General features: G+C 46.6%; 1 protein-coding gene and 1 non-coding gene across 2 annotated transcripts in view; one reads left to right on the top strand and one right to left on the bottom strand.

Moving 5' to 3' along the window:
* Nucleotides 1–10,947, bottom strand: part of IL12RB2 (interleukin 12 receptor subunit beta 2) — a 48,110-nt gene extending 37,163 nt beyond the window's left edge. The window contains exons 1-6 of the mRNA XM_038753004.1: nucleotides 10,872–10,947; nucleotides 8,307–8,588; nucleotides 7,284–7,398; nucleotides 6,504–6,688; nucleotides 5,214–5,356; nucleotides 4,014–4,164 (exon numbers count right to left, since the gene is read on the bottom strand). Coding sequence (XP_038608932.1) covers nucleotides 4,014–4,164; nucleotides 5,214–5,356; nucleotides 6,504–6,688; nucleotides 7,284–7,398; nucleotides 8,307–8,588; nucleotides 10,872–10,947 — 952 coding nt within the window. The remainder of the gene's footprint in view (nucleotides 1–4,013; nucleotides 4,165–5,213; nucleotides 5,357–6,503; nucleotides 6,689–7,283; nucleotides 7,399–8,306; nucleotides 8,589–10,871) is intronic.
* LOC119933817 lies at nucleotides 230–367 on the top strand. The gene has a single exon (XR_005452687.1). It is a non-coding gene; the product is annotated as a small nucleolar RNA SNORA7 (small nucleolar RNA).
* Nucleotides 10,948–12,259: the final 1,312 nt, after the last annotated feature.

The following is a 12,259-nucleotide window of genomic DNA, read 5'->3' as shown; positions in this document are numbered from 1 at the left end:
CCCTGTCCCACAAAGGGCTTGGAGTCTTCATACCCATTTTACAGATGAGGGAACTGAGGCCTGGAGAAGTGAAGTGACTTGCCCAAGGTCACACAGCAAACTAGTGGCAGAGTCGGGATTAGAACCCAGGTCCTTCTGACTCCCAGGCTTAGCCACTAGGACCTCTAGACTGTAAGCTCGTTGTGGGCAGGGAATGTCTGTTATATTGTTGTATTGTACTCTACCAAGCCCCCTCTCAGGGTCCCTCCTGGAGAGTTTCCAGTACTCTACCAGTCTCAACTATGGGAGGGGGAGTCAAGCAGAGGCCTACCCATTCCACTCCTAGCTTGCCCAGTGGCTAGCGAATAGAAGGCAATCTGCTACAAATCAAAACTTATCTGTGCTGAGCAGCGGTGGCACAGGAGAGAGTCGAGGGCAGGGACTCGTTTGCTGCGCGGAAGGAGGCAATAGTAAAACATTTCTGTATTTTTACCAAGAAAACTCCATGGATCCACTACCTGAACAATTGCAGATGGAGAGTGGGGCATCTCCCAGAATGTGTCCATGGCATCGCTATGGGTCGGAGACGACTTGATGGCATAAGGCAAGACTCTCCCAAGAGCTTGGTACAGTGCCTTGCGCACAGTAAGCGCTCAATAAATACAATTGACTGACTTCTTGCTAGGCCATGCTGCTTCTCTGAACATACTTGTTATGCTGGGACTGTGAGCCCACTGTTGGGTAGGGACTGTCTCTATATGTTGCCAACTTGTACTTCCCAAGCACTTAGTACAGTGCTCTGCACACAGTAAGCGCTCAATAAATACGATTGATTGATTGATTGACTCTGAGGGGGATAATAAGACGTCATTTGGTGGCCAAAATTGTCTTTGAGAAAAGAAGAAACTTCCCGAGCGGCAGAAGGAATACTAGTAAAGAGGAAGAGCAGCAGAAAAGTGCCCTTACATGGCCCTTAGGTGGAATGTTTCCCTCTTTGAGCCTTCTGCTCTGGGAGTTGCCAGGCCCTAGGGCACAGGAGTAAGGATGGTGCCTCTAGCCAACACCACTACTAATGCTTGCATATTTTTGTCATCTTCATCATCATCAATCGTACTTATTGAGCGCTTACTGTGTGCAGACCACTGTACTAAGCGGTTGGGAAGTACAAGTTGGCAACATGTCTTATGGTGTCGAATCGTCTCCAACTCATAGCAACGCCACGTACCCATCTCTCCCAGAACGCCCTACTTCCCTCTGCAGTCATTCTGGTAGTGAAGCAGCGTGGCTCAGTGGAAAGAGCACGGGCTTTGGAGTCAGAGGTCAGGGGTTCCAATCCTGGCTCCGCCAATTGTCAGCTGTGTGGCCTTGGGCAAGTCACAAATTCTCTGTGCCTCAGTTCCCTCATCTGTAAAATGGGGATTAAGACTGTGAGCCCCACTTGGGACAGCCTGATCACCTTATAACCTCCCCAGCACTTAGAACAGTGCTTTGCATATAGTAAGTGCTTAATAAATACCATTATTATTATTATTATTATTAGTGGGTCCATAGAGTTTTCTTGGTAAAAATACAGAATAATAATTATGGTATTTGTTAAGCGCTTGCCATGTGCCAAGCACTGTTCTATTTTTACCGTTGCCTCTTTCCACACAGTCAACTTTGACTCTCTCCCATGCCGCTGCTGCCCAACACAGGGGAATTTGCTGCAGTTCGCCTTCCACTCACTAGCCACTGACTAAGTGCCCCCTTCCCTCAGCTCCCCCTCCTCTGCGTCACCCGCCTCTCTCCCCAACCCACAGCGCGCAAGTATATACGTACAGATCTATAATTCTATGTATTTATATTAATGCCTGTTTACTTGTTTTAATGTCTGTCTCCCCCTTTCTAGACTATAAGTCTGGTGTGGGCAGGGATTGTCTCTATTGCTGAAATGTACTTTCCAAGTGCTTAGTACAGTGCTCTGCATACAGTAAGTGCTCAATAAATGCAATTGAATGAATGAATGAATGCCCAAGCTAGGAATGGAAATGCCTCTGCTTCACTCTCCCTCCGGTAGTAGAGACTGGTAGAGTACTGGAAACTCTCCAGGTGCGACCCTGAGAGGGGTGAGCATTTTTACAAATAGGAAAGAGAGCATGAGTCAACCAATGTAAGTGGAAAAAACTAAAAGCAAACAATTCAATAGACACGAGTGCTAAAGTGGTCGATCAATCAATCAGTGGTATTTATTGAGTGCTGGGTGCAGTCCACTGTTCTAAGCGCTTGGGACAGTACAATATGATCAATCAAGGGTATTTATTGAGCACTTCCTAGGTGCAGAGAACTGTACTAAATGCTTTGGACAGTACAATATTACAGACTTGGGAGACATGTTCCCTGCCCACAACAATTCAGAGACTAGAGCGGGTGGCATGTCTGGAGAGGTGAGGGATTCTTTGGAGACGGCCTCTTGGAGGAGGTGACTTATGAGGGTTTTGAAAGTGGGGACGATTGTAGTTTGGTGAATCTGTGGGGAGGAGGAGGAGGTTCGACATAGGGAAAATAGCCGGAGCAACAGAGCAGAGATGGGAGAGTCACAATTAATCCATCAACCAATAGTATTTATTGAGCATTTACTGTGGGCAGGGCGCTGTACTGAGAACTTGGGAGACAACAACATGAGAGAGTTGGTAGACACGTTCCCAGCCCACCACGAGTTTACAGTCTAGAGGGGACAGGTGTGGAATGGTTAGAAGGTTAACTTGGATGGAAAGAAGATAAACCTGTCAAGGGTGGCAGGAGGAGAGGGGGAAAAGAGGGGAGGGAGAAAATTAGGAGCCCCAGTTGCAGGTAAGAAGAACTAGAGAGCCATTGGAGGTTTTGAGGAGGGGAGACATTTTAAAGGACAATGCGTGTGAAGCAGTGTGACCAAAGACCCTAATTCTCAGCTCTCTTAATAACTGGGAGTCACAGCGGTTTGCTCAAACACAAATGGCTGCCGGATTTCAGTTTGGAGAAGACAACCCTGCTCAGCCATAACACGTGTTTTCACTCTGTAGTTTAGTCAAGATGTTGTTGGGGTTTAGAGACCGTTCTTCTAGCAACGCGCATCTCTCTGGACAGGATGCAATGTCGGAGGAAACGGTTAATGTGTGTGACCATGGCACATTGCACTGTGGAGCGAGTTTTCCCCATCATGGGATCTGTTGGGAACGGGACCCTTGTGGATGAGGAGAGTGGGAGAATGGGACCTGGCCTCAGTCTGGCTTGGCCTGAGTGGAGCATCATTCGCAAAAAATACAATCATGCATCTCCTCCCGGCAGGCCTTGCAATAAAGAGGGAGCAAGGACCTGCTAGAGGGACAATCCTATATACATCCGCTGACCACCTAGTAAACCTGACTCCAAGACTCTGCCATACTATTAGATTGAAAGGCGAGTCTACCAAACAGGAGGGTTTTCTCTCATGTGGGAAATACTGGCTGGCAATGAAGACAGCCCTCGGGGCTCCAAACTCATTCATTTCTTTGTATTTATTGAGCATTTACTGTGTGCAAAGCACTGTACGAAGCGCTTGGGAGAGTACTGTATCACAATAAACAGACACATTCCCTGCCCACAACGAGCTTACGGTCTAGAGAAGAAGTGCGTCCGGTTGCAGACACTCGCCAGCCCCATGTTCTAGTGACAATCCCTCACTTAGCAACCCTCAATAGTTCCAAGGAGTCCAGCCTTTCAGTCCTATTTTATAAACCGTTTTACTCCTTAGTCAGTCCATCATATTTACTGAGCACTTACTGTGTGCAGAGCACTGTACTAGGCACTTGAGAGAGTCCAATATAACAATGTAACAGACATTCCCTGCCCACGATGAGCTTACTGTCCAGAGAGTTCTTCAAAGCCTTAGGCCTGACCTTATTTTTCCTCAGGCCAAAGATTTGTTGCATCTATGTTAAATTGTGGGTGAAGGCACCCATAAACCTACACACACACAAAAAAAAACCCAACAAAAATACACCCCACCCTTCTAAGAATCAGTCTGTAAGGTGCTCTACCTCCTTCCGGGGTCCGTCTCCTCAGTAATGAACTCCAGTCACTCCATAGTCCTCTAACAGGGTGCATCTTGGAGGAAACTTGAAATTCGTACTCTGTAAATGGTTTCAGATCGTACAGATTATAGCTTCCTCTCCCGCCCGTAACATTGACCTGGAATGACACAAGGGAAATGCAGATTACACATATTAGACCATCAGGGTTTGGCGTGAGAGGATATAACAGCAAATATGTTCCAAGGCTTGGATAACTGCTGGTTTTGCAGTTCCCATTCCCTGCTCTCTCTCTCTTCGCTCTCTCTCTTCCTGGACTTTCCCTTTTGAAATGCCCTGGGAGCAACTGAAAGGAGGTTCTTTATTGAAGATTACAAACCGCTTGGTTGGTAAAGTTTTTGGGTGTTAAGCTTAGGGCTCCCTTTGATTATTTAACATCCAGTGCTCTCAATTTTCTAGTGGGAGCCTGTGGATACTTTTCTCCTCCAGGACTTTATTCTTCTCCACCTGCTTCCTTTAGGGTTCCCTAGGAGTTGGGTAGTCAGTAGCCAAAGGGGATATATCACGATGAAAAAGAAAAATGGAGAATAGCAAAAAGTGGTGCCTGTGGATGCAGCAATCATGTCTGTTTCGAGGAAACCTATCCTAACGATGTAGCCGCGGTTCAGTAATTGAAATAATAATAATAATAACGGTAGTAATAATGATGATGATACTTTTTAAGCACTCCCTATGTGCCAAGCACTGTTCTAAGCACTGGAATAGATACAGTTTATGCAAGGCACTGATTGATACAGTGAGTCACATAAATACGACTGGATGAATGAATAAGGCTTTGATTCAAAACAGTTTTTTCAGGAAAGAGGAGCCAAATTTTTGAATCACTGTCATTTATGGAGAGTTTATTGTGTGCGGAGAGCACTGTACTAAGCGCTCAGGAAAGTACAATACAATGAAGTTGGTAGCCGCGAGATCCCTGCCCACAAGGGAGTTTATGGTCTCCTGTGGGGGATGGAAAGTGTGATGGAAGGCATTTACAAAGGGGAGTGTGGTAAGACCGAGAAACTGATTTGCTTCTGATAAAGGCACAAAAGGTCTTGGCCTACACCAAAGGCACCGAGATCTAATGATGAAACAAAATGCAGACACTCTCTCCTTTCTCTTCCTCTTTCTCCCTCACCTCCCCACACTAAGGGAAACATTTTTTACCTGCTTCCAGGAGATGCCACTCACTAGCCGATATCTGAGGTGGCTAAGCCACACCTGCCCGTGGTCCTTCCATCGAACGGTACAGCTGACCACAGAAGAGTTGTGAAATGTTATTTCAACATCAGTTGGTGCCCAAGGCTTCACTAGCAGAAGGGGAAGAAACAAGGATTATGATTTGGGCACTGGGCTGAAGGCAGTGCCTCACACATCCCACTGGAACAGGACATATTTCTGAGAGGAACACACTCATTTTTCTTTTTTTTTGGAAGAACTACCATCCGGGAAACAAACTGATTTAAAAAGAAGGGAAGAGAAATCTACAAAAGTACTCTATCTTCCACATCATCTCTGGTATCTCTCCCTTCTGTCCTCAGATGGAACACACCATATTTCTGACAGGAACACACTCTTTTTTTTTTTTTTTTTTTAAAGAACTACTGTCCAGGAAACACACTGATTTAAAAAGAAGGGAAGATAAATGTACAAAAGTGACTATCTTCCACGTCATCTTTGATATCTCTCCCATCTGTCCTCAGATGGAACAGAAAATATTTCTGATAGGAACACACTCATCTTTTTTTTTTTTTTTGGAAGAACTACCATCCGGGAAACTCACTCATTTAAAAAGAAGGGAAGAGAATTCTACAAAAGTGACTTTCTTCCACATCATCTTTGATATCTCTCTCATCTGTCCTCAGCTTACCACATGGTTGCCATGGGTCCTGGGAGTCAGAAAGACCTGGGTTCAAATCTGCTGTGTGATCTCGGGCAAGTCACTTCACTTTTCAGTTCAGTTCCCTCATCTGTAAAATGGGGACTGAGATTATGACCCTCATGGGGGACATGGACTGTGTCCAACCCGATTTGCTTGTATTCACACCAGCGTTTAGTACAGTGCCTTGCACATAGTAAGTGCTTAACAATCACCACAATTATTATTATTATTATTAGATGGTTTTGTGGAACTCACGCGCCTCTTGCAGGGTCAGAAGGGGGAGGGACATGGGCCAGATTTGAGGAGTCAAGGAGGAAGCAGCAGGGGACCATTCCCATTACTGTCATTCAGAAGTCCATTCAAATCCCGCTCCCCTTTTTTTAATAGTATTTGTTAAACGCTTACTATGTGCCAAGCCTTGTACTTACCCCAAAGTGAATGCACTAGGAAAGGCTTGTCGATTGAACGTGTACAAGGACTAAGGTGGAGGGGAGTATCTTAAAAAAAAAAAGGGAAGGGCTGGGGCATTCCATAAACTAGCCACGTACCGTCGTCCAAAAGCAAGGGAAACGTACCGACATCCACAAATGTGAATTGCAAAGTGTTGGAAGCCAAAGACCCAAGGCTGTTCTCAGCGATGACTGCCACCGTGTAAACGGACTCAGGAGATTCAGGGCTCAGGTTGAATCCAAGATCCTGATAACCATGGCACTGATCATCAAACCCTCTCTGTAAATTCAAACCCTTTGGCCCTCTTAACCTGGAAAAGACAGATCCCATGAGGGGCCTATTAAGCCCTCGAAGAGAAAAGTGACCATTTTGAGGCGGTGCTCAGACAGGGGCAAGCTTTGTCATCAAATCAACCAGCCAAGGCTGCGTCAACTCAGGAGTATGACATCACTAAATGTTTTCACTAGAGTAAGGACTCCACAATGCACCCCAACATGCAGAAACTTAACAGGGGAATTTAAGGTTATATCTCCTCCAAGAAGCCTTCCAGTCAGTCAATTATATTTACTGAGCGCTTACAATGTGCCGAGCATTATAATAAGCACTTGGGAGAGTACGACAGAACAACCTAACAGGTGCATTCCCTGCCCTCATCAAGCTTACAGTCTAGAGGGGATGACAGACATTAAGAGGAATAAATAAATGAAAGATATGGACGTAAGTGCTGTGGGGCTGGGAGGGGGGATGAATAAAAGGAGTAAGTCAGAGTGCTGCAGAAAGGAAATAAAGAAACGGAAAGGGGGGCTTAGTCAGGGAAGGCCTCTTGGAGGAGATGTGCCTTCAGGGAACGTCATCTCAAAGGACATCCATTTTCCCCCAATCTGGACTCCAGTTCCGTCACTTACCACAGTGTGTAGACTGTGTACAGGTGGGTAGGTCTCCCCTTGCTCCAAACACAAGAGACATTCCCGTGCTCTCCAGCCTGGATACAGGATATGTTTTGGGGCTGTTCTGGAGCAACTTTCGAGACAAAAGAAACAAGACAACCCTCGTGTGAAAGGGGAAAGACGTCGGGCGCCTATTCTAACGAAGGCCACCTCCTTACTTGTGTGTGGCACCTTTCTCTGAGAGGCTAAAGCTGTGAGGAAAATGATGACATCAATGACTCAGTGCTCTTGTTCAGGAAGGCTCAATGAAGGTGGGCTCCAGGTGGGCAAAGTGAGGCAGGCCTGGAGCCTCAAGCCCCTGCCACTGAGTTTGGCCTTTCAGCTATGCCCAGGGTCTGGAGAGTTTAGCAAAAACCATTGTTGTGTCTTGTCGGGGCACAGACACAGATTCCCCCCCGCCACCGCCCACCTTCGAGGTGAAGGCAAGCTCTCCAGACCCTCCCACCCACTGCTGAAAGCACCCCTGCTCCTCTGGGCCCTGAAGAAAGCGTGTTCCTGAGAAGGAAGCGGGCATGCGCCTGGGAGGGAAGGGGCACGAGGCCCCAACTGTATCTGCCCTCTGTTTGGCATTGAACTTGCCACTCCAGTACTGGGCACCAGTACTGCAAAAGTGGTCAGGACCACCCACATTCAGGACCAGATCACAGACACGCAGTGGGTGGCTAACTGTAAGTTCATTCAATCGTATTTATTGAGTGCTGACTGTTTGTCAAATGCCCCTAATTCCACCAGGGAGAGTCTTATTCATCTTCCCCGAACACAAGACTGAGCTCAGGGTAAAGGAAGGAAGATACGAAAGTGAAACCTCTTTCCCACTGTGTCCAACCTGATGAACTTGTACCTACCCCAGTGCTTAGAACAGTGCTTGGCACAGAGTAAGCGCTTAACAAGTATCATGATTATTATCTGGGAGATGAACACAGTCCTAGCTGTACCCCCAAAGTAGGTCAGAGTTTCAGGTACATAAAGAGTTATGCTCACCGCCAACAGTAACCTCAGCTCCACAGACACGGACTTCTTTGCGATCACCTCCGCACAGTAATTTGCAAACAAACAGGGTGGTGCCAGGCTCGAGATCCGAAACCTGAACGCTGATCGTGCTGTTTTTCTGGGACTTGATTCTCGAGTTGTTTTTATAGAGGACGAGCTTGTTGACGGTGGGGTAGCCTCGTTCCGGCTTCAGGCAGCAGGAGACGGTGACGGGGGATCCGAAGACGACCGTCCGGGCAGGGCTCACCGTCACGTCTCCTCTTTTGCACACATCTAGAACAAATGACAAACACCTGTACACTTGTCTGCACACATGTGGAAATACACTCGTAAATGGAAGGGGCTGAAATGGGAAGGAACATGGCCTAGAGGAAGAGCCCAGGCCTGGGAATCAGAGGACCTAGTTTCCAATCCTGGCTCTGCCACTTATCTGCTGCGTGACCTTGGACAAGTCACTTCACTTCCCTGTGTCGGTAAAATGGGGATTAAATCCCCCTCCCTCCGATTTAGGTTGTGAGCCCCATGTGGGACGGGGACTGGGACCAGTCTGATTACCTAGAGAAGCAGCGTGGCTCAGTGGAAAAGAGCACGGGCTTTGGAGTCAGAGGTCATGGGTTCGAATCCCGGCTCTGCCAATTGTCAGCTGTGTGACTTTGGGCGAGTCACTTCACTTCTCTGTGCCTCAGTTCCCTCATCTGTAAAATAGGGATTAAGACTGTGAGCCCCCCGTGGGACAACCTGATCTCCTTGTAACCTCCCCAGTGCTCAGAACAGTGCTTTGTACATAGTAAGTGCTTAATAAATGCCATTATTATTATTATTACCTTGTAACTACCAGCACTTAGTACAGTGTCTAGCATAAACTAAGCGATTAATCAATCAGTGGTATTTCTTGAGTGCTTACTATGTGCAGAGCACTGCACTAAGAGCTTGGGAGAGTACAACAGAATTGTACAATGTAAGCTCGGTGTGGGCAGGGATTGTCTCTATTGCTGAATTGTACTTTCCAAGCGCTTAGTAAAGTGCTCCACACACAGTAAGCGCTCACTAAATATGATTGAATGAATACAACAGAATTAACAAGTACCATTCTCGGTCACTCACAGATTAGAGCAAAATTGTTCCTGTGTAACTGATGCTATGGTCTGAATGCTTACTGAGTGCAAAGTACTGTACTAAGTACAGACAGTACACCTTCAGGGAACTTTTTATATTAAATGGCATTTATTAAGCGCTTACTATGTGCAAAGCACTGTTCTAAGCACTGGGGAGGTTACAAGGTGATCAGGTTGTCCCGGGGGGGCTCACTGCATTAATCCCCATTTTACAGATGAGGTAACTGAGGCACAGAGAAGTTAAGTGACTTGCCCAAAGTCACACAGCTGACAAATGGCGGAGCCGGGACTCTACTTACTCTAGCGGGAAGACAGACAGGAGTAGAACAGGGAGTGAAACCTGGAGGAAGAACAAATATAAACAGGAAGCAGTACAGATGTGCCATGACAAAACAGCCTAACGCATCACTGGATTTGCAAATCTATAAATATATAATAATGGTGGGCTCCATTAAACTCTGGGCCAAGCATTGGGCTAAGTGCTGGGGTCGACCTAGGCGAATAAGTTAAAATGTAGCTACGGGTTTGAGTACTAAGGTGAAAGTGAATCCTGTTGAATGCTAGAAACAGCCTGTCGCACAGCTTGTGATACTTTGCCTAGCTGCATCAGCTAAATGTGCTGAGCTGGTGTTTCCAGTGCTTGCGCTGGGACTCTGACAAACCAAAAAAAAAAAAAAAAAAGAAATACCCCCAAAATCCCAATAGCCACTTACTGGCCAACAGCTGATTTGATCCAGAGGTTTCTCACTGGGAGGGACAGCAACACCTGAGAAGTAGCACAGGCCCGGGAATCAGAGGACCTGGGTTCTAATCCCGGCTCTGCCAATTGCTTGCTGCGAGACTTGGGCAGGTCACTCCACTTCTCCATGCCTCAGTTCACCCTCCTATATCGACTGTGACAGGGACTTGTTGCAACTTAATTGACTTGCATCTATCCCAGCGCTTAGAACAGTGTTTGGCACACTTTAGGCGCTTAAATACTATAAAAAAAAGCTCACAGAACCTAGCAAGCTGACAGCTCTGGAGAGCCTCAACCCTGAAATTACTCACCAGTGACAAGCTGGGCCCTTGGGGAAGAACAATAATTCTTCCAGGTGACCAGAGGGGTTGAGGGGGGTTGCTCGTTCAGGGCCCTGCCGTAGTAAGGACTCTGCACACGGTAAGCGCTCAATAAATACCACTGATTGATCTTTTTGTTGTATCAGCATCTTAAATAAAAAGATGCCCCTGACCCTCAGGTGCATACCTCCCAAGCCCGTGCTCTTTCCACTGAGCCACGCTAAACCCATCAGCTCTACCTACAAAGCTAATCAATTTAAATGGACTGAGTACCTTAAATACAAAAGGCCGCAAAGAGTTGGCAGAAAGAAGGATAACAGCATTTTCTCTGTGAGAGAATTTCATAAGAGATTTCCATGTTTATATGTATTAATCATCTTACCTATGTTTGCCTGGATCAACAGACATATGGTTATCAAGTTAAATGCAATTGAATTGATGCTAACAGCATGGGCCATGAGTGAAATGTTCAGTTCTGGAATACACCTTCTCTTCCCCCTTTTAAAAAAAGACAAATGACATTTATTTTTCCATGCAATCTAGAAAACACATAAATCAAGTGGGTTGCGGAGGACTGATGGTACCGTTTACCATTTCACCATATTTTTGAGCCAGGGTTTGTTGGCTTTTCTTAAATGGGAGTAACTTTTGAGCTTCTGGCTAGACCTGCAGCTGGGGGGGGAAAGGTGAGCACCTTCACCTGGGAGCCCACTGTGCTGTCAATGGAAGGTGTTCCGGTGCAGACTGCCTAGCTAAGCCACCCCTTGATACAGCCAGAGAGCTCAGCCTCTTTGTTGGCATGGAACAAAGGGACAATGATTCCAGCTTTTGGTGACTTTTTTTTTCCCAAATGTAATATGTGCCGCTGAGTGGAACAGTGCAGAAAACAATGAAGCACTTCCCTGACAAGTTATAGAATAGCCATTACTACAGTTCTCCCCCTCCTACCTGATTTCGTGTCACACTTCGCTCCTCCAACACCAACCTACTCACTGTACCTCGATCTCGCCTGCCTCGCCGCCAACCTCTCGCCCACGTCCTGTTAATAGCCCAGACCTCCCCCTTCATATCTGACAGACCACCGCTCTGCCCATCTTGAAGGCCTGACTAAAGTCATATTTCCTCCCAAGAAGCCTTCTGTAAGACTACATTTCCCTTGCCTGCCCTCCCCTCTTCTTCGCCCATGTACTGCCTAAGCACTTTGATACCGCAACCCGAGCCCCAGAGCATTTACAGATACATCCTCCTACTCAGACGCTTCCCCTGTTACTTTAATGTAGGTCTCCCCAACTAAATTGTAAGCTCCGTGAAGGCAGGGACCACGTCTACCAACAATATCATATTGCAACAATAATAATTGTGGCATTTGTTAAGTGCTTACTATGCTAAGTGCTTCTAGACTGTGAGCCCACTGTTGGGTAGGGACTGTATATGTTGCCAACTTGTACTTCCCAAGCGCTTAGTACAGTGCTCTGCACACAGTAAGCACTCAATAAATACGATTGATTGATTGATGTGTCAGGCACTGTTCTAGGTGAATACAAGTGCTTAAAACAGTGCTCTGCACATGGTAAGTGCTCCATAAATACCACTGATTGATTGATCATAAACTCCAATTCACTAGCCACTCCCTGAATCACATGGCCCTGCCACCGGAAAAACTGCCAAGCCCATCTGTTGTGTGACCTTGGGCAGGTTACTTTACTTCTCTGTGCACAGTTCCTTCATCTGTAAAATGGGGATTAAGACTGTGAGCCCCATTTGGGACTG

This window comes from Tachyglossus aculeatus, chromosome 10, assembly GCF_015852505.1.
Source record: "Tachyglossus aculeatus isolate mTacAcu1 chromosome 10, mTacAcu1.pri, whole genome shotgun sequence".
NCBI classification, from domain to species: domain Eukaryota; kingdom Metazoa; phylum Chordata; class Mammalia; order Monotremata; family Tachyglossidae; genus Tachyglossus; species Tachyglossus aculeatus.
This window is presented reverse-complemented; position numbering and strand designations above follow the sequence as displayed.